Raw genomic sequence first — 26,021 nt, forward strand, 5'->3', positions numbered from 1 at the left:
ATTTTAACTCCTTTTTAGTCAATATATGTGGAAGAAGCCGTTACTTTGCCGAGCAATGTTGGGTCTGACTAAACCTGAACATACTCCAAGCAGGGGGGGACATTTGGAAATCTGATGGGCATCAAAGATCATGAGAGCCAATTCTTCATGGTAGCCGTCATTCTCATGAGTTGGACAATCATGTCATGCCATGTCATGTGTCATGTGACGGGTCATCGTTGTTCGACGCAGTGCACTTCACCCTTCCTGTCAGGACCGAATGCAAGTCTGAGAATGTCTGATGGCGTGAACGTCTGAACGGCTGAGATGTCTGTTCCTCACTGTCACTATCTCTTTCCCTTGCCTCCCCCTTCCAAATTCTCCGTTATCGTTCGATTCTTATCTGATTTATTATCCAAGATATCGTGACACACGTCATCCGAAAAGCGTTTCAAACCTCCCTCGCGACCTGTCCGTCCTCCTTAGGCCCCTCACCTAAAAATTTTTCATCCATCCCATCGAATCTTTGGACACATGCATGGAACATTAAATGTAGATAAAAAATAAACTAATTACACAGTTTGGTTGAAAATCGCGAGACGAATCTTTTAAACCTAGTTACACAATGATTAGCCTTAAGTGCTACAGTAACCCACATGTGCTAATGACAGCTTAATTATATTTAGTAGATTTGTCTTGCAGTTTCCTGACGAGCTATGTAATTTGTTTTTTTATTAGTTTCTAAAAACCCCTCCCGACATCCTTCCGACACATTCGATGTGGCATTCAAAAAATTTTCATCTCCAATCTAAACAGGGCCTTAGTCCTTACCCTGGAGCCCTGGAGGGTCATCATCACTCAGCAGATCGAGGCGTACGGGGATGGTTCAGCGTTCTCGTGCTCTGCTACGAAATGCAAACACGATCGCATAACTTTTGGGAATGCAAACACGATCGCATAACTTTTGGGCCTGTTTGGTTACACTTGCTAAATTTTAGCTAGCTAAAATTATTTTAATCATTTTTAGGTGACTAATGAAACTAAATTATTTTAGTTTTTTTTAGTAATGTGTTTGGAACTTTAGCTACTAAAATGACTAAAGTTTATCTAGCTAAAATTTAGCGAAGAAAACCACACAGGGTCTTTATTTATAGTCAGAGGCTCAGAGCTATGAACTGCGTCCGAGATTCTGGGAAGGATTTTACCACTGTTCGCTAATTTTTTACTGAAGAAATGCCAGTTCTGCAAAGGGTTTTCCTGACGAAACACCAAATTCCGTATGCCATACATGTGGTTTTCCAAAATGAATGGACGTGCCTGACATGTAATCTTCACGACTGATTCTGTCTTTAATTGAGATGGGGACATGCTGACTTCTGAAGACGAGCAGTTGCTTTTCGTACGTGGGAAAATAGTAGCGTAACGTGACTCTTGGAGTATGCTGACCGGAAAACATGACCAAAAAAAACGCCGTTGCCGGGGATCGAACCCGGGTCACCCGCGTGACAGGCGGGAATACTCACCACTATACTACAACGACTTTGTTGCTTAACATTAACACAATAGAATGTAAACTATTAACATATTTGGTTCTTACTTCATACATTCACAATCTAAACCTACCTTTACAACTCCAACCCGTAGAGAACAGGAGGTCCGCCGGTTCCTTAATCTTGAGATCGGAGAACATTAGTTCATGGTAACTGAGTCAAGGCATCCGATGGAATTATGTACGTTTGGTATGGCCTCTTCTCAAGTGCTCTCCCCCTCGAGTGGTAGTTGACTCAAAGCATTTGAAGAGGAGGCATAAATTGCGGCTCCTCTTCTTGAAGCTAGTGGCACGGCTCATTCTGCTCCTTCGCAACAAAAACTTCACGATGGTTGCTGACAGGCTAAAAAGGAGTAGCCATGATCTGAGTTTGGCCTCTTCAAACTAGGCTGCTGCTATTTATATCCCCCCCCCCCCCCCAAAAAAAAATCTATTGATTACTTATATGTAATTAGGCAGTGAGGACTGAATTTTTTTACACACATTATCGTGGTATTTTTTTCCACCTCAACGCACAGGTATTTATCTAATAATATCCCAATAAAAAAACTCTACAATGCTCCGTTTATAAATAGTATGCATTAATTATTGACTAATTAGTAATAAAATGAACTAAAGAAACAAAGCTAAGAAAGATTTATTTTTTAGTGTACCTGAAGGTCATGAAGCTCATTACAACATATAATCAAACCCAGCACAATGGTTGGGGCCGCCAAAACAATACAAATTGAGTTTGAAAATAGGAGATGATAATCAGCCCGAAACACCACTTTAGTAGGTAGTAGGTATTGCACACAAGTTATCCAGTTTGCCACCATGGACGCCACAAGTGTCATGAAGCTCATGAATGCTATTGTTACGATGGCTTCAAAATTGGCCATATTGTTCTATAAAACAAGACTTAGGGATACAGTCGTACTAGAGGAATAATCATGGGTAGATCTAGGGTTACAATCATACTGTACGAACAATCATGGGTGGATCTAGCCTGGGGGCGGTGGGGGCTCAAGTCCCTTACATGCGGGAGCCCCATGGAGTTATTAAAGAGGAAGGAGTGAGAGGAAGGGAGAAGAAAAGGGAGAGAAGAGAAAGAGGGGCTAAAGGAAGAATAAGAGGGACATATACTAGACTGGCTTGAAACCTTATAATTTGGCTAATCTACCCAATAACTTATTGCCTTATTGGTTGCGAGAATACTACTCCATGCGGGATGGAAGAAAACATGTCCTTATTGGGATATTGGTTCTAACAAATACTTCCAGTTTATTAGGATTCTAAGACAAGTTGATGTCATTCTGTTGTACTATGCCCATTTGACTAGGTATTGATATGATCATCTGAATAAGTTGGTATGTCAGTTTATTTTCCTTTGGTTATAACCAGACGCATGCCAAACGAGTCCTAGATGTGCATACAAACTAAAATCTGCACCATGGTAGTTCAGAGTACACTTCACTAGCTAATGCCTTCAGATAAGGGCCCTCATACACTGATGAAGCACAAGAAAGTTCTCCTACTACTGCAGAAAGGCAACCTTAACGGCACAATCCATGAATTCCAGCAGTAAACATCCTTCGCGCATATAAGTTTTCATCGCAAGTTACATCAACATCTACACAGCCTTTTTGGCCTTGACATCACCCTCCGGTGAACCTATCAGTTGGGGTGGTAGTATGGAGTAATAGGTAACAAATGAGAGGTAAGCACAGCTTGCTAGAACATAGACCTTGAACCACACAGATGAGAAAAGAGTTAGGTACAAGCAGATGACCGTCAAGCCTACTACTGTTAAAAAGTTTGCCAGGCACTTTGGCGTCGATAGATCTCCTTCCATTCCTTCATCAGGAAAGTGGCCCTTCACGAAAAAATCTGACAGGAGCTGGTCCTTCTGCCTAAACCTCTCTATCATCCATTCTGTTATCTCGTCTTCTGATGTGGGGATGTGATGGAGCTGAACCGTTCTAATGTGGATATGTACTTCAGAAGGATCAACACCATATACGTTGTCCAGAAAATCTGGCAGTCGATGCTTGTAAGCTATTGTGACATCATAAACTGCAAGGACGGCATGTCCGGGCTCAGGAGTCAAATATTAGAGTGAACCTTGGCCAAAATACGTTGCAGTACATAAGAAACAGAGAAGAGACATTTCAAGGACTACAAAGTAGCTAGGGGATTGAAATCTTAATAGGTACAGTGGCAGTTATGTTTCATGTTACATAAACTTCAAGTATATGTGGTCCTATCCTCTTAGTTTCCTCTACATAGTTGTTTTGATCAGTACCAAATAATGAGACATTTTGGGAATGCAAGTATATACTGGTCTATTGGACCACACAGAGACGGTACACTTGTACAACACCGGTACTAACTCGTTTAGTTCACTTTGAAAGAAAAATATGATCCTTTTCATTAACTCAAATTATAATTACATTCCCTAAAAAATATTATTATTAGATGACTAAAACAGTGAAGAACATTTTTCATTTTAAAGCAAGAATTGATAACCCATGCATTTGCTGAATGTGAACTTTTTAAGAAATTTCATAGATTTTAAGAATGATTATAGCATACTCAAGAAAAAAGTATAACAATTTTTACAGAGAGTGAACTTTTTTCTACAGATAACTTCATGGGTTCTAAGAATGCTTGTAACATACTCCAGAGAATAACAGTTTGACAGAGATTTAATGTATATTTTTCACAATTAAAATTAATGTAATGGATATAACTTATAATACCCAAGAGTTGAATTTTCTGTTGTAGGTTGACAGTTATGTGTTCATAAAGATTCTGCTGAGAAGCCAAAGAGAAGAAATCCTTGAGCAATAGTGCCACACAACATCATGGAAGCAAACAGGCAAACGTATCATGCATGCACGGAACGAGTAGGGGGGAAGGGTGTTCACCTTCATCTAAGGAACTCCTCAGCTCTTGCAAACAACAAATGAACCCCTTTGTCTTTGGAAGGAGGACATGTTCTAACTTAGGCAAACCATGTTCTGAAGCATACTCTTGACTCTTGATGCATTTCTTCTCACTAAGATAGAATCAGAAATCAGCAATAAAATATAGGAAAAGAGGAAGAATCATGCGCATTGAATAGAGCGACAAACAAAATTCTAAAGTAATACATAGGATCAATTTCAAAAAGTACCACATTTAATGTTTAGATGTTGAGACATTAAATTTATGTGATCAAGTACAGACTCAGTCATGCAAGTGGATTATACCAATATACAAACAATGAATTTCAAAGATAATTATGCCTTACGTATAATCCGTGCCTTCAGGAAAAACCGCCAACCAGATAGGATCTCTGGGGTTCTTAAATTTTGATAGTTTGTTCTGGATAATTGCTTCATCAATCTCCCATTTCCTTTCTACCGGGATAAACTCAAAAATGTGAAATGCCCAGCTAAAAATAGGCAACTTCATCAAGCTGCTCTTAAGTATATACTTGATATATCCTAAATGGCCTTTCCTCAGTGCAAGATCCCACAAGTACATCCAGTCAACCTCGGTCCTGTGGTTAGCAAATAACAATACACGCCTTTTTGGAGGCACATTTTCACCAGAGAAGACAACCTTGGTTTTGTTTATCTTCTCAAACAAGAATGGCCATAAAGATAACCATATTCCAAATAGAAAGGAAGTCGCCTTTCGGCTGTAATGCACACTGAACAGCCGCACAACAAAAGTAGTAATAGGAGCCAAGTAAACTATCAATAGGAATGCTGTTGACAGTATAATAGCTACACATGCTACACCACGGCATCGCCTCATAGGGGTCAATGGACGGTGCTTTGGTCCATTGTTAAGAATGGGTCGGCTAACATGATGCACTTGCTGCTTCTCTCCACTGACATGATGCCCTTGGGAACCACTTGAACCATTCATCTTTCAAGACTAATACTGAATCCTTAGCTCAATTTAAAAATTCAAAACAGGGCTAAAACCCAGCACCACAGATTATCTAAACATCATGAAGGGTAGGAGGAACGAGAACTGCAAAAGAAAAATCAACATTACTGATCAGATGTAAGCATACTATCTAAGATTTAAGAGTTACCATACTCTAGTTGAAAGAAACACGATCACTTTGATTCAGTTCCATCAGATGCTTAACACTCATGCACAACAATAATCTGCCGTTAGGGGACATGACATCACCTTCTGCCATGCATATCAGTGGTAAACACAGAGTCAGAAACACACCCATAATTAACTGTTATTTCATCTTCTTTGTAACTCTGCATGAGGCTGCACAGTCGCAAACACGTGGATATGTCTGTGTGGCTGAGCATCTAGTGAGTAGCGACAAACTTCCACTTAGCCATAAAATCTCAACACTCAAGATGCGTGCGTTTAGACACACCATCAAATAAAGCAATTATTCCGCAGGTCCAACAGCTTGCAGCTCACTAAATCCCAGCTCCAATTAGGAAGACCATCTAGAAACAACCACCCAGATTATGAAACTCAACCACTCAGCAACCAAACTATCAGCTCTCAAGGCAATTGATGCCTTCAGGGCATCTGCAAGGGTCGCGACACTCCAACAGATACAACAATTATTGCAGAAGAAGCCACCCGCGCATCCAGTTATCCAAAAAAATCCTACTACTCAGGCCGAGATATACCGAAAATGTCACACAAATGTCTACGTCGTATCCGCAGCATGTATGTCCCAACATGCACATGACAAATAAAAGATTCTCATTTCTAGCCAATAAGGAATTAGATGAACTAACGTGGTTTGGACTCCAAATCAATCATTATGCAATTTAGCTATATTCAAAAGTAATTGGTGGTTCTCTACGGGTCCACCAATCAATGAACCATAAAACTGCACCAGAAAGCTAATCTGCTTCTGCAAAGTACCATCAAGACATTGCATAAATAAAACTTCATGATTACATAATTACACTCCCTTATTCAGATATATCATGAGAACCGCGCCTGCCATGTTTGACCGTTCTACATGCATGTGCTCAGGAAGTTGCAAGGAAGCTGGAAGCATAAATTGCAAAGAGAAGTATATCCAAATACACCTGAAGGAATACCAAGATTCGATGCCTAAGATTCCCAGACATAATTCCCATTTGTACATACAAATCAAAGCGAAAATTCACCCTCTGTGATTCCCTGATGCGGCCACCCATGGCCAACAAGCAACTGAACCTCCCGCCAGACTAGATTCACAGTGATCAATCAACTCACGGCAATACACCTAACCACCTCATCATGGTTGCTTAGTTAGCTCAGAGAAATCGCTTAACCCAGGAAACCACCAACTAACAATCCTAGAGGCACGAACTCGCCCGGGAACCTAGCATCGCCTAATCGCCGGCCCACAACGCCGAACTCTAACTCCGCCGTGCAAGCGCAGGATTGCTTGAAAGAAGGAAATGGATAGCAATAAGGTGCAGAGACACAGAGAGAGAGAGAGAGAGAGAGAGAGAGAGAGAGAGAGAGAGAGAGAGAGAGAGAGAGAGAGACAGAGAGATGCAATACCAGGGAGGAATCGGTCGTCGCCGGGAGCCGGGGGAGGGGGCCGGCCTGGGTTTCGGTCGGCCGTGAATTTCGATGGGATCTGCGGGGTCCTCCCGCTCCCCTCAGGGCGGAGGAAGGGGACAGAAGGAGCACGAGGGAATCCCGGGTCGCACCACGCGATAGGAAGCAGCGGCAGCCCGATGGCGCGGCCCCGGGGCGAGCGGAGATAGCTTTATACTCCTGCGCACGCGCTCTAATCATCAGTCTGCTGCAGGCTGCAGGGCAGGCAGGCAGGTAGGTAGGCGCAGGCCGCTCTCTCTCTCTCTCTCTCTCTCTCTCGGGCGGCTGCGGTGCGGGAGCGTCCCGCGTCAGGGGCGCGGTCGCGGTTGAGCGGCGGCCAGCCGGCCCCGGCCGGCCGCGGGTCGCGACTCGCGACGGTGGCATGGCTGTGTGAGTGTGTGGCCGTGCGGGTTCAGTCGTTATGGTCCAGTCCGCCCACTTCCCGTTGGATAGCCATAGTTGGATGCTTGGTCAATGTACAAAGCATTCAGAGGGTGTGTTGGGGGCTAGTAGACGCATTCTTACGTGTGTAGACCTTCCGCGGGGCCCGTGGTGGAAGTTCCGTGCCGGCACCTGCGACGACCGTGAGTGAGGCCCGGCTAGTAGTACTACACACGTAATAATGGGCCTAACTTTTAGACGTTTCTTGAGGGTGTGTTTTTTGTTGCGTTTGGCCCAGAACAGTAGTACCTGACCCACGACGCTCATAGAAAAATTGAAGGGAATAGGACCCACGAAATCTGTCGTTGCAAGCGCAAGCCTTGGGTGGGCATAATGCGAATTCTTAGCTGGAGCTAAAATTAGCCAGCTCAAAAATATAAGGAAAATACCGGGTAAAATTAATCTAGAGCAACTCCAAGAGTTAATTTATATCCTTTCTTTTTTTTATAGGAATAGAGATCTTGATGAAAAGATATCCTTCAATAACTTTTTATTAAGTTTCCAAATATTATCATTCTCTATTCCGAATTTCTCGCTAGTCAGTCGAAAATAGAGAGAGGAGTTGGTACCTAGAGTGTGAACAAGATATAAAAAAATTTGTTCGAGGATGAAAATATGTAAATGTATGAGTATATTGTCATCCTCTAATATGAATTCTTCAATATCTTGTCTGCACTCTAGAGAGCCAACTCCGGTCTCTATCTTTGGTTGCGAGAAATCTAGAATATAGTATATTAACTAGCAAATTTGCCAGTGTGTGGCAAAAGGGAAAAAATCTAGCAAATGCTAATGGAAAATAACGACAGATAAAAAATAAATCTATAATTCATTTTATGATGACCGACATCTATAATATAAAGTTAATGTTGGCGATAATATAATAATGTTCTATTAAGCCATGTCAAATTAAAATACAAAACCTTCACAACTTTTTTACCCATTGCAAAACACAAAAATATTTAAACATAAATATGTAATAACTTTATTTTTGATGGTATCCAGTGTTGTGTTGCTATAGTTAAATACTGAGCTTCTTGGTTTTCTTAGAGAACCCATAAATATGTAATAATTATAATTCCAATCTCTGATCAAAATTGACAAGAAGTTAGTTGTTGATGTGTCATCGGTGATTATGATGAGAGATGTCTCTTGATTTTTTATATAACACCCCTCATCGAGGATTGTAGAGATAAATCTATTTAGACCGGATTAGTAAACAAAATGCTTAAGATTTCAATTCATGATGTGATTACATTGGCTGATTTTAATAAGGATAAGTTTTTTTTTATATTCAAAACTATATCAATAAATTGAAAATTTTAAAACCACTGGCCCAAAAGGAAAGAGCTAAAACATATGCTAAAAAGGAAGAAAGATTAAAACCAAGTGGGACATATATTTGGGATATGTTAAACAAAAATATTATAGGCTACAGAAAGGACAAGCCCCGTAAAAAGGAAGAATCCGAAAAAAGGAAAAAAAAATGAGTCCAACAAAATGGAACAATCGGAAAAAATGAAACAAGAAAAGATAAGAAGTTTGTATTGCGGTGGACACAGAAGAAGAGATTTTTTAATTTTAACCCTTTTTTAAAATAAATTTCAAATTTGACATTTTTTTTTCAAAAACTAATTCTTTTGGCCACTCTTGAAGCCATGGCGGTGCCATGCATGCTGATGTGATGGACCTGCCGCGCCAGAGATCTTGAAGTAGTGTGTTTTCCATGACCCCCTAATAATAAGGAAAAAGAAAAACCCTAACGGCCGTACAGCTGTCGTGAGTTGCGACAGCACCCGGATCTGTAGTATCGGTGTGTTTTCCATGACCCCCCTAAGGCCTTGTTTAGTTTCCAAAAATTTTGCAAAATATAAATAGTACCACTTTCGTTTGTATTTGACAAATATTATTCAATCATGTACTAACTAGACTTGAAAGATTTGTCTCGTCAATTCCGACCAAACTGTGTAATTAGTTTTTATTTTCGTCTATATTTAATACTTTATGCATGTGTCTAAAGATTTGATGTGACGAAAATTTGAAAAATTTTGTAAATTTTTTTGAAACTAAACAAGCCGAGTTGCGACAGCACCCGGATCTCCGCTCTTCCCTCCTGCGTTTACTTCTTTCCTTCTTTTCTTGGTTCACAAGCCAAAATGATCGGCGTCCGGCGCCTCGGCTCCCTGCTCTCTGGTGACCATCACAGCCGTCCACGTTCACGGGCCCACAATCCCGATGCTGTACGTACCCGGGGTTCGGGCGTGCATGTACGAACGTGGCAAATGGGAGTCTCCGTGTATCCCTGATTCCCTAATTCGCCCCTTCATCATAGTCTAAATTAGCAAACTCATCCCCTAAATGAGAGTCTCCGTGTTCTGGAGTACTTTATTTGTAGGTGCTGCGAAGGTTACGTTATTTGGCGTTCAATTGAGGGTTGGAATGAAAAGTAGGCATAGGCACGACGACGCAGGGAAAGGCTTTCGTGCGTGCTGTACTCCGCTAGTACTCCTATATTAGGCTCGCCCGGAAGGCGAGGAGGGCGCCCTCGTCCCCCCGTCCGCCGCCGAGTGTTTTGGGAAGCGAGCAAACCGCTCCTCCCCATCCTTGTTCACATCCCACGTCGACGCGATCGAGGGAGTCCGGGCTGTTGCCAGCGAGCGATGGCGAGCAACGGCTTGTCGCTGGTGCGCCGAGCCGCCGAGGCGGTGCGCCGCACGCCGCGATGGAAGAAGGGGCTCGTCTTCTTCGCCGTCGGGTGCGCCCAGCGGCCTCACCTCTCCTATGCATTCCCTTGTTTTGTTTTGTTTTGTTTTGTTTTTTGACCATGTGATTTTTTCCACCCCCGTTGCTAGTTGATTGATTGATACGTCAACCGCGCCGCCGTCGTGCTGCGTTGGGCCGTGTGCTTTGGTGCATTCTGCCACCATGGCTTCCTGAATTCCTGTAGTTTCATTAACTTTTTTTTTTGAACTCAATGGCAGGAGTTCTGCCTTTCAGCTAAGTAGAGGAGCAAAAAACTTTAGTTTCATTAGTTTTCGCTGAGCTTTTCCCTTTAGTTCCGGGCTCGGAGCAACGGCGTTTAGGAGAGTTTTTTTTTAAAAAAAAGGTTATTCGGCCGGTCGATTGAATTTTAAATTTCTTGGGTATATTTTTTTCTTTTGCGAATATAATTTCTTCGAATGATGACCTGTAACACAACAGTTTTGTTACGCCATCGTAGATCCCTCTCCGCTATTTCGTTTCCTTAACATTCATTCCTTAAAACAACGCTGGGTGCAGTCCGTATCAAAACATTGTGAAATGTGCTAGAATGCATGATAGATTAGTAAATGGATCTAATCATTCTCCTGCTGATATATTCTGTTGTTTATGGGGTCGGAAACAAGGATTTTGTGATCTTAAATTACCAATCTTGCAATTTACTCTGGTAGATGAGCAATATATGAAAAAATGTGAATCAGATCATGCTTCCTTATTAGCCTGTTTCGTGTTTGAATTTGCCTGGTAAGAGCATCTCCAACCATTATGCATTTGAAGTTATGCATTTTAAGCAAATTGCAAACCCCTAAATGAGAATGGCAAGGCTAAAATCGGGTGATCTCCAACCGTTATGCAAAATGCCAAGTCGATCCCGCGCCAAACTTCCCGCGGCACTGCATCCCGCGCGGCACTCCTTCCACGCGCGGCCAAACAGCCCGCCGCCGGTCTCCACGTTCAGCTCGCCGCCGTCGCCCTAAACCCTAAACGACCTAGGAGCCGCGGCCATGCTCCGATCCACGCTCAGCTACTCTATATATGATGAATATGCATGATTACCTGGCCGGCGTTGATGAGAAAGGCTTCGTCGCGAGCGAAGCTGTCGAAGAGGACGCGCGAAGCTTCTGTATCGCGCGAAGTTTGTGGCGGCGCGAAGCCAAACCGCGCGAAGGGAGGGGTTTTGCATAGCCGGACTCCTTTGGCATATATGCCAAGTTTCCCCCTCCAAATGCATAGCTATGTAAAATGCAAAGTCCAAATGCATAACGATTGGAGGGGTTTTTTTTGGAGTTTTATGCATTTTGGTAAATGCCAAGTCCATTTGCATAATGGTTGGAGTTGCTCTAACTGATGTATGCCAATTTTTAGAGTGGGTTCTCCAGGTATTTAACTTGATTTATATTGTTCATGTATTGTAACACTCTGTGTGCTTACTATTATTGGTCATTGAGATTGAGTGAGATGATAGAAGGTGAAAATTTTCATTTATCTTCCTATACCTGGAGATGTGATTCTAATTATGAGCAGTAGTATAGCTTTGGTTCATTCTACTGCCTTGTGAATATGATGCTTCCAGAATTCCTAATAGTTTCACCTTTTCGTAACATGTTTTTTTCATAAACTTCAGCTTTAGGCTTGGAGCATTGTTAAGCATATATTTGTTTTTCATTTGGCCAATCACATGGATTTTTAAATTGCTTCGGTTGATATTAAACTTTGTAAATATGTCACATTGTTACATAATTGTAAATCTCTCTCCACTGATCCATTGTTCTGCGCTTGGTTTGTTAAAACCACACAATATTTGCTTATTGAAGTCAGTGTGAAAACCATGTTAAAATATGTGCCAGGTTTTGTATTCGTGAGTGTTAGGTCTCATACAATAATTTTGTGATTTCGAATTTATGATCCAGCAAATTACTTGAATATTTCTGGAACATGATGCATGCAATTCAAATCAGACCGTCCTTGTTTCACACTTTATTCTTGTTGTTTTGTTGATGAATTAACCTGGTACTTTTCGAATCTGGGATTTATTGAGCCGGCAGTAGGTGCTCTAGATGTTTAAAATTGTTACAATGTCTCATGAGAATGAATTATGTACTGCAATGTCAATGCTATGCGTGAATATGCTTTTTATTATTTGTCATATAGTTAATGAGATAGCAGAAAAATTTTTTAGTTCCTCTACCTGGAATGTGTTTCTAATTCCTCAGCATTACATGTAGTTGTTCACCATGCTGTTTGATGGTCACTAAAAAGTAGCAAACGGTTTTTTTTTTTTTGGAATTGTTTCTTGGGTTGCATAAGAAAAACAATCTTTAGCCCTTGTACTAAAACACTTCTATTATGAATCTCAGATGTGTGGATATATCAGGAAATAGTGTCAAGGAAACTTCAGTTTTAAATGTTATGACAATCCAACAGGCACACTTGACTTTTTTACTTAGTGCAGTGTCATTTCACTTTATTTCAGGAGTGACACTTTTAACTTTTTTTTTTGTAGAGCTAGCACCTTAACTTTTGCTTGTCAAGATAATCGGGTTCTTCAAATTTGTGATGGGACTGGAAACAAGAAGAAGGTGGTTATCCTTGGAACTGGTTGGGCAGGTGCAAGTTTCTTGAGAAATATCGACACATCTTTGTATGAGGTCCATGTGGTATCACCTCGCAATTACTTCACCTTCACTCCTTTGTTGCCAAATGTGACATGTGGCACAGTAGAAGCACGTAGTATCGTGGAGCCAATTCGCAATATCGTGAGAAAGGTATGTCCATATAGTTCTAAAACGGAATATGCTCCAAATTTGTAGTACTTGATATGATCATTTTTCTAATTCTGTGTCAGTAAATAGGATATATTATGGACGACTGTACAATTGATATGTATAATAAAGTGCTAGTTCTGCAACTGATTTCTGTATAACATTCTGTAGAGAAATGGTGCATTCCGATTTTGGGAGGCTGAGTGCTTCAAGATTGATCCAGCAAACAAAAAAGTCCACTGCAGATCAGATGTTGGGACGAACATTAATGGAAATGGCGAATTTGTTGTGGATTATGATTACTTGATTGTCAGTGTTGGGGCTAGACCTAATACTTTCAACACCCCTGGTGTTACTGAGAATTGCCATTTCCTAAAGGTAAGTACTGTAAGGCCTAGTGAAGCAATGAAGTACCTACTTGAATTTACAAACAAAGGTTTTGCATGCTCTTTATTTACTTTTATGTAGATTCCAGATTTTACCTTGGGTCCTACAACTTTGATCAAGTTTTTAGAAAAATACATTAACATCTACAAAGTTCAAATAAATGCACTATCAAGATATGATTTATGGAGAATTTTTAATGGAACTAATTTGATGTTGTAGATATTGGTGCTTTTTTCTACAAACTTGGTCAAAGTTAGTGAAGTTTGATTTAGAGCAAAGCTAAATTTTATTAATTGGTTTACTTGTCGTGTTTATCAATTACCTGCTGTTTTATGTGGTGATCATAACCTTTTTTTAATATATTTTGTACAATTGAGTGGCTTTTGATAGTGTCACTATTGTAGGAAGTAGAAGATGCTCAAAAGATCAGGAAGAGTGTCATGAAATGTTTTGAAAGAGCTGCCCTTCCAAACCTTTCTGAGGAAGAGCGAAAGAAGAACCTTCATTTTGTTGTCATTGGTGGTGGCCCAACAGGGGTTGAATTTGCTGCAGAGTTGCACGACTTTGTGAATGAAGACTTGGCAAAGCTGTATCCTGATGTAAAGAAGTATGTAAACATTTCAGTAATTGAAGCAGGAGGTCATATCCTTACAATGTAAGTTAGTTCGATGCTTTTAACCCCTTTGATGTTTACTTCACTCATTCTAATTAACCCACAGGTATATTGTGGAGACAACAAATGAAATGGTTAGACGTGTCTTTGCTCTTTTTTCTTTCTTTTGCAATAAAGAACAAACAAGTGTTTCTGAAGATTTGGTGTCTCATAATTGCTATTTTTTATGTGCCGTTTCATATGTTTATGCAGTTATAATATGAAAGGTTCAAGAAAAATCTCCTGAATCAGTTTATATGTTTAATGCACCTGTTGTCTCCTGATATCTTAGATCTGTTGCAATCTTTTTATAATATTTGATGGTTTATTTAGGTTTGACAAAAGAATCACCCAATTTGCTGAAGAGAAGTTCAAGAGGGATGGCATAGATTTGAAAACAAATTTTAAGGTCGTGAAGGTGTCTGATAACGATATTACCATGACCAATACTGCTACAGGAGAGGTCACTGTTCCTTATGGGATGGCAGTTTGGTCAACTGGAATTGGAACCCGTCCCATAATTATGGATTTCATGAAGCAAGTTGGTCAGGTATAGTATATCGTGTATTCTTGTTCTCCTCCATTCACGAGTGAAAAATGTCCATGTACACACCAAGTTCAATATCAACATGACTTCTGCAGGGGAATCGGCGTGTGCTAGCTACTGATGAGTGGCTTAGGGTTCAAGGGTGTGAGGATGTATATGCTCTTGGTGATTGCGCAACAATTGCTCAAAGAAAAGTTATGGTACGTTGCTATTGAAGTTTTAAAGCATGTTATACCAATAAGCACACCATGAGTATGCTACCTATTTATCAAAACTCATGGCCTCCTCTCTTTGTTGATTTGTTGAAACTGACACCTGCATCTAGCTTGTTCTTAAGAATGGCAACTGTGTGTGTTGTCTTTACCTTTTTTTATAATCTCTCTAATACCAAAAGTATCTGCTGTCTTCACACAGAGAGGAACCAATTAGAAAATTGTTGTTGCTTTAGTGTTGATTTCCTAGCTGCTGATATGTCTGTTTTGTGAACACAAATACAAATACAAATACTTTGTATCAAATAAATTTTGTATTGTGTCAGCTAGCACAATCTTCTTACATGCATGTTTAAAGGGATGTATTAATGGATTTTTCAGTAGTATGCTGCTCCAATGTTTTGCCTAGCAGAAATCAATTATATTACTTGCGGTCATCTTTATATGACATTTCAGGCTGCAAAATAAAACTGCAAGCAGGTCAAAATCGCTTTCTGAAATATCATATGAAGCTGACTGGGTGCTTACATATTTATTGGGCCATATTAACTTTTTCAGGAAGATGTTGCTGCCATATTCCGAGTAGCAGACAAGGATAACTCTGGCACTTTAACTGTGAAGAAAATAAAAGATGTTCTTGGAGACATCTATGAGAGATACCCGCAAGTGGAATTGTATCTTAAATCCAACCAAATGAAGGGCTTCCACGATCTACTTAAAGACTCGGATGGTAGCTCCAAGGAGTTGAAAGAACTGGATATCGAACAGTTCAAGAAGGCCCTGGCTCAAGTGGACTCTCAAGTCAAGATGCTCCCAGCAACAGCTCAGGTATTCACGTGTAGCTTTAGAGGCGAGCTGACTCATCGAGTTCAGAGAGTGGAAAGATCACTTCTGTAATTTATGTGCTAACCTCGCACTGCTTGTTGGTTCAGGTTGCCTTACAAGAGGGACGTTACCTAGCAGACTGCTTCAACAGAATGAAGACGTGTGAAGAATATCCTGAGGGTCCTATAAGGATCAGAGGTACAGGGCGCCATCGGTTCAAACCTTTCAGGTCCGTTTTCCAAACTTTTATATGCCTCCACATGGAGGAAGTAAAGTAACTGATCTAGATTACTAAATTCTGTCAAAAACATACATGTAACTTTGCTGTACTTGATGGTTGATATGTGTAACTGGATGTTACTTCCATTTGCATGGCTATGATTGTTCATCCGGAACCTAGCAATTACTAATTTTTGTCTTGTGATGTACAGGTACAGGCATCTTGGGCAATTCGCCCCACTGGGTGGAGAGCAAACTGCTTATCAATTGCCTGGTGACTGGGTACATGTTGGACACAGCACCCAATGGCTTTGGTATTCTGTCTATGCAAGGTATGTTCTTGTTCCGGTCTCAGTATGTGCTATCTTAGATATCTAATTGAATGCTGGTTTTTATTGTCGTTTGCTCTTGTTAAATACAGCAAACAATTCAGTTGGCGTACAAGGATGCTGGTCGTATCAGATTGGGGGAAGCGGTTCATCTTTGGAAGGGACTCAAGTAGCATATAGATTCAAATCTCCCGATTTCGTAGTCCACCTACGTTCTAGATGGAACATACTGAGAGATTCTTGCATCAGTTTTGCTGCCCCAGTATTTTGGAAGCTTAGCCTAGCAAGGTTTCTGATACCAAATTTTGACCTTGCCAATTCTTTTGTTACCTCGTGATGCACACTGAGCGATTCAGATGTTATTCGTTTTGCCTTGGACATATGCATTTGTTTTTGATGTAGGGCAATAGGGCAATATGTTATCTGTTTTGATTCTGTCAGTTTTGAGTTATGTTGCCACTGGTGGTCAAGTATATATTTTTGCTAGGTTTCTTATCACCTTTATATTGGTGCCTATATGCCTGATGAGAATCTGCTGCATTTCCCCCCTAGCGTGTAAACATGTACTCAATCCATCCCAAATTATAAAACGTCTTATAATTTGGGATGGAGTAACTGTTATTAGGCTGCTGCACATGCACCTTAAGAAAACCAGTCAACTAAACCAGTAGCAATGCCGACTCAACCAGTAAGTCCGTACACATGGAGCTAGAATGCTCGAGTTCTTTCTGCCATTCACTCACTTGCTAGCTGAAGACCCTCTAGAGAACCATTCTGCTTCAACTCGCTGAACAGAAGCCCTTCCTCCTGTCGCGTCTCAGTCACAGCAGGTCGTCCTGGTTGGGCTTTGGCGACGTGAGCAGCGCGGTATAGAGGCGGAGCTTCTCCTCGCCGAGCGACGAGCACCGCGACAGCGGCCGGCGCGGTCGGATGAAGGACAGCGACGCGAGCGTCTTGCGGTGCTTGTACCGGCGCCACGCGAGCTGCACCGCCACGGCCGCCCACGTGCGCCACCCGGGCGAGTAGTAGCGCGCGCTGCGCCGCACCTTGTCGTTGGTGAAGGTGTACCGGAAGTGCTGCGTGACGTACTTGACGTCCGCGGCGTCCAGCCCGAAGGCCTCCGTGCTCTCCAGCGTCGTCAGCGTGGACGACGACGCCGGCAGCCGCTCCAGGAACGGCCGGCGCAGGCACCACGACAGCAGCTCGTCGCCGCTGAAGTTGCCCGGCCCCAGCATGCAGCAGCTCTCGGCGCCGTTGCGGAGCACCTGGCTGCTCTGCAGGTGGCCGCGCACGATGAACAGCATCCTCTTCACTGGGTCCCCTTCTCTGACAATCTGACGAGGCATAAACAGAGATCAATATAATCTCGGAGGGTTTTTTTTTTCTTTTTTGGCCAAAATTAATTTGCAGACAGTAAAGGGAAACCAAGCCAGCCATGTTGGTTGGTCGTTGCGCTTACAACTTCTCCTTTGGGGAATATGAGGGACTTGACCCTGTCGCAGATGTTCTCGAGCACCAGGTCGTCCATGTGTTGGAACAGTGGCACCTGCATGCGGTTGTGCCGCTTGCCGCATCAGTTACGCGACGGGCACGTGATGCACCAGTACGTGCACGGCCAAAACTGACGAGACGTCACGCCCCGTCGTCGGTGTCGGTGCGTGCGTTTGCTACGTACCTGGCGCACGAGGCCGAGGCAGAGGTGGTACTTGATGTCCCGGCGGAGCCCCTCCGGCAGGTCACGGACGATGCGGCACTCGTCGACGCCGCGCGTGGCCGCCCACCGCTGCCGCTCGTACTGCCGCACCCGGTGCCGGTAGCTCCTGGGCAGGTTCTTGCGCTTCATCCACAGCTCCACGCCCCGCAGCCGCGTGTGCATCGCCTGCTTCTTGGACGTCGTCGCGTTCAGGAACACCTGTGCCGTTCGCGTCGCATGCATCGAGCATCGTCAGCCAAAGACGATCGTACAGCGAGACGACATGCATGCACCCCCTCATCCCTATTTTGAGTGACCGTGACCGCTTCGTTATTTATTATTACCTTGATGTTCCCTATGAGCATTGTCACGAGAATGAGTCCGCCGGTGATGGTGATGATGTTGAACACGATCTCCAGCCACTCCGTCGTGCTCTCCAGATTCCCAAAGGTGCTGAGCAGCACCAGCAGAAGCAGTGAAACAAATTCACACAATCAGTAGCCAGGCCAAGTTACTGAAACCATGGATCCATAATATGCATCGTCGATCGGGCCAATAACGAAGCGATAGTCTGCGCGACCAGCATTCTCACCTGAGAGTCATTAGTCCCCAGAAGATGGGGAGCAGAATCCTCTCGACCCTGCTGGGGTTGGCCACCAGCATGACCGTCCACTGGTAGGCCCCGTACTGGTAGTTGTCGGCGCTGTCGAGGCACGTGCCCCTGGCCGTGGCGTTGCCGGCCCAGGCGAGCCTGTCCGCCCCGACGGTCACGCCGCGCCCGTAGTAGAGCGGCTCCGCGCACGCCAGCGCCCACGGCGCGCACCCGCTCCCGCCGGCCTGGGCGCACTGCTCCCTCAGGCACTTGGTGGCCCGCTGCGCGCCGAGCAGGTACCAGCACGCGCCCACCGCCTGCAACCAAGAATGGCATGCCTAGCTGTCACAGAATCATGGCATCGCAGGCGTCGTCTTTCGCCGAGAAGCCATTAGTGGTAAGATGCTCGTGCATTCACGACAAAATGCCTGGTCACGTTTGCCTTTGTTAGCCTTGGGAGGATGCGGTGGTTGGGCAAGGAGTACGATCGATGCTATTGACTTCCATGCACCGACGAGCTAGACGAGTTCACCGAAATGTGTAAGCCGTCGTCGTCGTCGTCGTCGTCGAGGAGCAATAGTTTAGCTTCGACGGACACATCAGCCAGTATGCCGCAGGAGAAGACGATGGTGAAACGAGAGAGGACGGACGGGACGACTCACGTGAGCGGCGACGAAGTAGGCCATGAGGTTGAGGGCGATCCCCCACCAGATGGTGCCGAAGAGGTAGCCGGAGAAGTCCTGCATCCGGCGCAGGACGCGGACGGAGTGGTAGATCTTGGGCAGGTACTCGAGCAGGAACGCCACCAGCAGCACGGTCATGACGGCGGTCGTCGACCCGGCGCGTATCATCGCCGGCGACGCCACCCAGACGACCACCTGCGAACGCACAAAAATGGTCACGCGGACATGCATGCATCACTGACATGCATGGTACTGGTAGTACCACTGAAAAGATGATGACGAGGCCGCCGGCGTCCACGGTCCACAGTTCCAAGTGGGGTGCGGTGCAGTGCAGTACATAGATCATTTTGCCTCGTTGGAAAGAAGTTTAAATCTGCATTGATTGATGGAACGCATTGTTGGTTGGTTCACATCGATTGATGAACGGGCCCAATCTGGCATCGTCCAGCATGCATTGCAGGCTACTGAATTGCGCAAGCACAATGGTCCCATGCATGCATCCTGCAACGCCACGCCGATAAAACGAAACCGGCTTTCGTACGTGCGCAGATCGCTGCTTGAAATGACCCTCTAAAACCGCTGGAAATAATCGGCATCCCAGGTCGCAGCACGTTACTGGATGCAGAGCGCCAGAGCGGCAGTCGCCAGAAAGATGGCGGAGGTGGGACGTGCCCAGTGCTCCGAGGAGCAGCGGATCACATGCAGCTATTTGCTCGGCATTCGGCAGCATGTGAAAAGTCTGGCCTGTGGCTTCATCTTAGGCAATTCGGTTGGAAGGTTTCTGAGTAATCCGTTAGTGATCTTTGTTTCGTTCTTCAGAATGTAAAATGGGTTGAATGCTCTTCGTTGCTGGTGTCCCCAGCAGGACGATGTACACGGTAAAGTCTTGGATCACATGCAGCCCATTTGCTCGGCGGAATGTGATGGGGAAAATGCGATGCCGCATTCAGCATGCTGCCACGGAATGGAAGGTAGGAGTGTGGTTTATGAGGGACTAATGGACGTTGACAATGTCGAAGGCTCCAAAATTCTCCGTTGTTTCAGTGACCCTTTTTTAGACAAGGTTTCCAATCTGTCAGTATGGAGTATGGAATGGAACGTTGCTTACCGAGGAAATTCATACTAAAATGGCGTGCTCCGGAAAGTTTAACTATGATGAGTACAGAGTATTTGTTATAGAAATAAATATATTTTCAATCTTTCAGATAGCACAAAAAAAATCCGTTGCGTTCATCATGTGTCCACCAACAAATTCTTCTCCTTTTCTATCGTTTTTGCCCAAGAAGAGACAGATGAAAGTACTAGCATTTCAGTTTTCAAAGAAGACACGAGAACCATGCACGGATAGGGACCGACGGCGCACCTGCATCACCGGTAGGATGACCAGCACGTCCAAGAAAACCCCCTTCTTGGACCTCCCCCGTTGCGGCACGCCGCCGGCGCCGCGTGCGTCGTCGCGCCCCGGCTGCGCCCCCTCCTCGTCCGTGTCTTCCCGCCTCGGCGATGAGCACGCTTCCCGGAGCTGCAGCAGCAGGTTGGCGGCGTGCATGGCGTCCACGGCGCACCGGAGCGCGGTGACCGCGGCCGCGAACCAGCCGTCGAGGAAGACGCACATGAGCGGCGCGCTGACGGACACGGCGTACAGGAAGAGCGGGTCGACCAGGAGCCCCGCCGCGCAGGCGAGCAGGTACGCGCGGTCCCACTCCGTCCCCCAGCTACTACTCGCGCGCGGGTGCCACGCCCCGCGCCGGCGCTTCCCCCGCGTCGTGGCCGCCGTCTGCGGAGGCAGCCTGCTGTCGTCTTGCTCGCCGGCTCTGATGATCCGCGGCGCGCCGTGAGGGGACGGGGACGGGGACGGCGACGGCGACGGCGACGACGACGAGGCCGCGGCCAGGCGCGGCGAGAGCTCGGCTGGCATGGCCGATCGATGGCGTGGATGATGGATGCTGCTACTGAGTGTGAGTAGTGACTAGTGACGACGACTACGCGTGGACAGCCGGCCAGGCCAGGTGGTGAGGCCGTGGCATGTGGGTGGGGTGATGGAGCAGAGTGGACGGCGTCCGCAGGACTCGACGCGTGAGGGGACGGATATATAGCAAGCACTGGAAGCAGCTACGCCGGTAGCAAGAGCGCAGTACGTACCTGTGAAGTGTGAACCTCACCTCCTCGTCGTCGCGTTGTGCACGCGCGGCGCGGACGCACGTACGTACGTGCTTTTGGTGACGGAATCCAACCTAACTGGCGTTTGTCGCCATGCATGCGTGCTCTACCGCGCGCGCCTGGTGATGCTGAAGTTTTTTTTTTTTTTTTTTTTGCTTCTATCTGTTCATTATTCGCGCAGAATTGATTGGCAGATAAAGAGACACAGAAACGCTGCGAACCCGGCTGTGCATCTCCACTCGGAAAGGAAGCAAAGCTGTTAGCCTCGGGAACTGGAACAGTTCACAAGTGAACAAGGTGGCCACATCACCTGTCCGGCGTCCATGGAATGGATGGTGGCATCGCGTTCAGGTCCGGTCCCTGTTCTGCTTCTGCCCGGCCGCTGCTATATAAATTTGGCGCCGAGCTAGCTTTTGGTACTGACTGTTTCTGCAGTTTCTGGAGTTTCCATCGGAGGTTTTCTGCAGTTCGAGCCAAGGATCAGGTTTTCGCTAGCTGCATCCTGCCGGTTATTAGTTGCTAATAAGTGTGGGTGTGGGTGTGTGGCTCAGGTATATATGAAGCTACTGCTAATGATGGATGCCAAATCATCTTCATGCATGTTAACTACGTGAAGACGTGTCTACTTCATATGAGTAGGTACGAACTGCTCCGGCTAAATTATTGTCCACGTGTGATGCGGGGGTATATGATTTATGTATATTTTTTTTGCTATGCTTTTTAATTAATTAATTCATCATGAGCTTAATGAGATTGATATTGATAGGATGTCTTCACTTCAGAGAACGGGAAACAACTCACATGGAGTTAAGTGTGGCAAATTCAGATGGCTGCCGCAAGCATGACTCTATGTAGCCTGAGGCGACTGAAACAGGTTGAGAGCCAACGATTTATTGTATTGATCTCATGTGTACTTATATTTATTTAGAAAAAGAATGTTTGGAGTGCTAACTACCGTCCTAGATCGACCAGCGGGGGTGCAGGGTGTGCAAAGAGCCAGCAGGGCCATCCAAGAAAATTCAGGACCCTACGACGAAACTCTAAAAAGAGGCCTAAGCTTAAGTACTAAAATAAAATGATAATAATAAAGAGCTTTGTTGTGGTACTCCTAAATAACTATATGTATACTTGTTTATGTACTTATTTTATTAGATCAGTAAAGTTTATGGCTCAATTATTAACATTGTTGATATTTTTCATGTATGTACAGTAAAATATATTTTTATAGTTGAGGCACACAAAAGGAAGGATACGGCCATGCGCGTGAAAAATGACCATCATAAGAGTACCTTCATAAGAGGGATTTGAGAATATTTTGTACTTTTTCTAGATTAATTAACTAATTAATTTAAAAGGCTAAAAAATGGTGACTCAGATTTATTTAAGGTATTACTCCGTATCTCCTAATAATAGTCAAAGGAGTACCATAATATTGCCCAATAATAAATAGTATTTAGTTGAAATCATAGTTTTAAGTTATATTAGCTCATACTGCACGAATCTTTACATTGACTTTCACTTTTTAAGATAATTGTTGATACAACTTTGTTATCCATGCATGTGCTAAATTTAAACTGTAGTCCTTATTATATATTTTATCCTACACCATAACATAAACAGTAGTTTAACCCTACAACAAAGACAATCAAGATGTTGAAGTTTCCATATCAAAGAATTATATTTATAGTACTATTTTCTCTAAAACATAGAGTTTCTAAAAAATAAATTGGCACCATTTGATTATATCATAGCATTTCAACCAAAACGTATACCTAAAGTAAATGTTTATAGTTTTGTTGTCATAAGTATCAGTAATATACAAAATGAATTACTGGTGTCATTGGTATTTGGTTTGTTAAAGGAATATTTTTCATGATTAGTAAACTATTAAAACAAATGTTTATCCTAATATTTAAGTTAACTTGGTTTATATAGTAGTGAACTGAGCGTGGCTCAACTGGTTGGGTTCCTTATGGTGGAACCTTCCACCTGAGTTTAAGTTTCTAACTTGACATGAGTACTCGTATTTTCCTAAATTTATTACAAGATTTAACGACATTTTTCTTTTAGTGGTAGTCAATGTGCCCTTACGGTGACTTCGTCAATCTTGAGGTTTGCCGATCCAATTCAAGTCTTTGAAGGTGCTCATAGGAGCAGGATACGTGTGTATGCATTCATAGGGGTGAGTGTGCGCTCATGTATGCGAGTGTCTGTGTTTGTAACTAAGTCTTAAAAAAACTTGGTTTATATAGTATTATATAGTACTTATGCTTATTTTTAATTTAACAGTGATTGAAGTATGTAATTTAGAAACACATATAACACAATTTATAGATATTAGATTATTTTCTATAATAGTTTATATTGGTATTTAAATGTGAATTTGGTGGATATTTTAGTTTATTTATAATGACAATTGTGTTTAATTAAGATAAAATTTAAGAGGTATATTTTGAAATGATAAATATGGGTATTTTAATAACAATTTTGGGGGTTATTTTGTATTATCTTTTATAAATGGAGAGGTGTATCATTTATATATAAAGTGAAGGATTTATTTGAAATTATGTTTCCTACTGACAAAGGTAGATAATTTAGATACAAATTTAGGTTTATTTTATTTTTTCAAATGAAAAAGGTGGATATTTTTTAAGATGATAATTCAAGTCTACCAAATTAAAGTGATAATTTGTAAAATTTATCTTTTTTTGTGTTTTCCATGAGGATTAACATAGAGGCTCTATTAGAGGACTCTAATTATTATATTTATTATATGACAATTCAATGAAAAATAATAATAACAACCAAATTTGAGAGGACATATTTTAGGTCCATAAGCATTCCAATTTTAATAAAGTGGACTATGCATCCTTCACAAATAGATAATGTTAATTTTCGTGACGGTTTATGCAATTTTCTGTGTGTTATTACTATACTGCCAAGATAGTTATCCTGATGGTTTATGCAATAACCGTAAAAAAATTTCAAAACCATCAGGGAAATTTCAAGTTTTTAGTTGTGATAGTGATAGAGCGTTGAACCCACTTTTGTACTTTGATGAACACCTTTGCATTTGATGTAACCTTCACAGTTCATATACTAGCATCATGGATAGCCATATAATGCAAGAAAGAAATGAAGAACACACAATGGAACACACTGCTATAGTTTTTTTATTAGAGGTGGTCGTTTTTCGTTAATGGAGACGGATAGAGGCAACCCTCTAACAATAGGTTACGGTTAATCGTGACTTGATGGAAGCAGTTGCGCCTGCCCACCTCCATTAAAACCTCAACGGAGACAGGCGCCATAGGGCAACCACCTTCGTTAATAGGCCTTTAATGGAGGAGGACACTATACTAGGCCCGCCTTGGTTAACAAATAAAATAAAAATAAAATAAATCTAGGTCCTAAAGCCAGCTAGCTTCAGCTTTTGGAGCCGTTGTCATCCAGACCGTCCTTTCCATGGTGCCAGCTTGTGTCGACGTCGCTAAGGCTGCTCGTGTGCCACCATCGCCTGCCTGCTCGCCACGACAATCATTCTCGCTTGTGCCGGTTGTTCCACCCGCCACTGCCGTCGTCCGTGCGGCTCCAGCCAACACCAGATTTGCAAAAGGGGAGAGGGAAGAGTGAGGGAGATAAAGAGAGGAAGATAGAGAGAGATGGGGAGACTGTACCTGCCCCATCGGTGACAAGACACTGTCCTTCACCGGATCTGGCTAGCCTCCATCGAATCTGGCCGCGCGCCCTCCACCGCTTCCGGCCCGTCTCCTCCTCGCCACTGCCTTCGTTGCCACGTAGAGAGAGAGAGAGCAGTGAGGGAGCATATATTATATATATGTATATAAAAGAGAGAGAGGGAGGCATGAGAAAGAGAGATAGGCCAAGCTTGTAAATCGAGAGAGAGATAGACTGTACGTCATTGCCTTTTTAAGTTTATATTTCTTTTATACCCATGACAAGTGGACGTCGTAGACACATGGCGAGCCACGAGTGGCCACCAGCCCTGCTTCTGGATCATTGACGTGGAGTAGCACATGTCTTGGCGGAGCATCCACGAAGACGGTTATTTTATAACGACTGCCTCTCTTAGTTCATTAACAGAGGTGGTCGTTTTAAAAAGTCCGCCTCTATCAATAGATTAATAGAGGCAATTGTTATTATAGAGTCGTCTCAGTTAATCGATAATTAATGGAGACGGTGGTTTTAAGGCAACCGCCTTCGTTAAAGTTTAACCGAGGTAGGCTTTTAGGAGGCGAGACATGGCTCGGAACAACGGAGGCCGTCCGGATGTGTGCTCGTCTCCAATCAGAAAAGGGTAACACCATATAAAAAAATAATAATTCTGTAGCAGTGACATGAGACACACAAACTGACAATCATTTTCTTGCCACATCTGTTACAGCGCCATACTGGAACAGAGTGACGACAGAGGACTCCATAACAGTACAGGAAAGTATAAATATTCAGCGCGGACCTTAGTTATAGGCATAGCAGCTAAGGCTCGTAGACGAAAACACATATAGGAGTATTATATGAGACCCCTCCCTTATTCAGAGCACGAACATCACACGAACATAACGAAGACGTTGTACGCAGGGTGCCTTCAAACTCTATCAAGCGTGAGCGGCATCAAGGCAAACCCACTGGCCGATGAAGACCTTCTGGCAGTTGATGT

The 26,021-nt window shown here is 43.5% G+C and overlaps 3 protein-coding genes and 1 non-coding gene across 4 annotated transcripts; 1 reads left to right on the forward strand and 3 right to left on the reverse strand.

The window, feature by feature from the left end:
- On the reverse strand, positions 1,448 to 1,519 carry TRNAD-GUC. The gene has a single exon. It is a non-coding gene; the product is annotated as a tRNA-Asp (tRNA).
- LOC8082357 (probable 1-acyl-sn-glycerol-3-phosphate acyltransferase 5) lies at positions 2,985 to 7,463 on the reverse strand. The gene is made up of 4 exons (XM_002458554.2): positions 7,046 to 7,463; positions 4,803 to 5,536; positions 4,438 to 4,568; positions 2,985 to 3,583 (listed from the first exon to the last, which is right to left on the reverse strand). Exons 2-4 carry the CDS (start codon positions 5,426 to 5,428, stop codon positions 3,141 to 3,143), a joined length of 1,200 nt encoding a protein of 399 aa, XP_002458599.1. The 5' UTR covers positions 5,429 to 5,536; positions 7,046 to 7,463; the 3' UTR covers positions 2,985 to 3,140.
- On the forward strand, positions 10,068 to 16,701 carry LOC8082358 (external alternative NAD(P)H-ubiquinone oxidoreductase B3, mitochondrial). Its single transcript, XM_002456403.2, has 10 exons — positions 10,068 to 10,277; positions 12,786 to 13,047; positions 13,216 to 13,422; positions 13,836 to 14,086; positions 14,417 to 14,633; positions 14,726 to 14,830; positions 15,401 to 15,670; positions 15,775 to 15,896; positions 16,099 to 16,218; positions 16,308 to 16,701. Exons 1-10 carry the CDS (start codon positions 10,183 to 10,185, stop codon positions 16,393 to 16,395), a joined length of 1,737 nt encoding a protein of 578 aa, XP_002456448.1. The 5' UTR covers positions 10,068 to 10,182; the 3' UTR covers positions 16,396 to 16,701.
- On the reverse strand, positions 16,858 to 21,247 carry LOC8054713 (cyclic nucleotide-gated ion channel 4). The gene is made up of 7 exons (XM_002458555.2): positions 20,547 to 21,247; positions 19,163 to 19,378; positions 18,501 to 18,817; positions 18,253 to 18,361; positions 17,891 to 18,127; positions 17,675 to 17,761; positions 16,858 to 17,549 (listed from the first exon to the last, which is right to left on the reverse strand). Exons 1-7 carry the CDS (start codon positions 21,099 to 21,101, stop codon positions 17,037 to 17,039), a joined length of 2,034 nt encoding a protein of 677 aa, XP_002458600.1. The 5' UTR covers positions 21,102 to 21,247; the 3' UTR covers positions 16,858 to 17,036.

Source organism: Sorghum bicolor, chromosome 3 (genome assembly GCF_000003195.3).
Source record: "Sorghum bicolor cultivar BTx623 chromosome 3, Sorghum_bicolor_NCBIv3, whole genome shotgun sequence".
In the NCBI taxonomy this organism is placed as follows: domain Eukaryota; kingdom Viridiplantae; phylum Streptophyta; class Magnoliopsida; order Poales; family Poaceae; genus Sorghum; species Sorghum bicolor.

What these genes read in the sequence shown, in the direction of transcription:
- LOC8082357 (XM_002458554.2), bottom strand. Translation starts at nt 5,428, where the DNA reads ATGAATGGTTCAAGTGGTTCCCAAGGGCATCATGTCAGTGGAGAGAAG. An exon ending in CCTGAAGGCACGGATTATAC is followed by an intron (nt 4,569 to 4,802) that starts GTAAGGCATAAT and finishes ATTCTATCTTAG; the next exon opens with TGAGAAGAAATGCATCAAGA. An exon ending in GAGGAGTTCCTTAGATGAAG is followed by an intron (nt 3,584 to 4,437) that starts GTGAACACCCTT and finishes CCGTCCTTGCAG; the next exon opens with TTTATGATGTCACAATAGCT.
- LOC8082358 (XM_002456403.2), top strand. Translation starts at nt 10,183, where the DNA reads ATGGCGAGCAACGGCTTGTCGCTGGTGCGCCGAGCCGCCGAGGCGGTG. An exon ending in CTCGTCTTCTTCGCCGTCGG is followed by an intron (nt 10,278 to 12,785) that starts GTGCGCCCAGCG and finishes TTTTTTTTGTAG; the next exon opens with AGCTAGCACCTTAACTTTTG. An exon ending in AGAATTGCCATTTCCTAAAG is followed by an intron (nt 13,423 to 13,835) that starts GTAAGTACTGTA and finishes TCACTATTGTAG; the next exon opens with GAAGTAGAAGATGCTCAAAA.
- LOC8054713 (XM_002458555.2), bottom strand. Translation starts at nt 21,101, where the DNA reads ATGCCAGCCGAGCTCTCGCCGCGCCTGGCCGCGGCCTCGTCGTCGTCG. An exon ending in GCCTCGGCCTCGTGCGCCAG is followed by an intron (nt 17,762 to 17,890) that starts GTACGTAGCAAA and finishes AACCGCATGCAG; the next exon opens with GTGCCACTGTTCCAACACAT. An exon ending in TATTCCCCAAAGGAGAAGTT is followed by an intron (nt 17,550 to 17,674) that starts GTAAGCGCAACG and finishes ATGCCTCGTCAG; the next exon opens with ATTGTCAGAGAAGGGGACCC.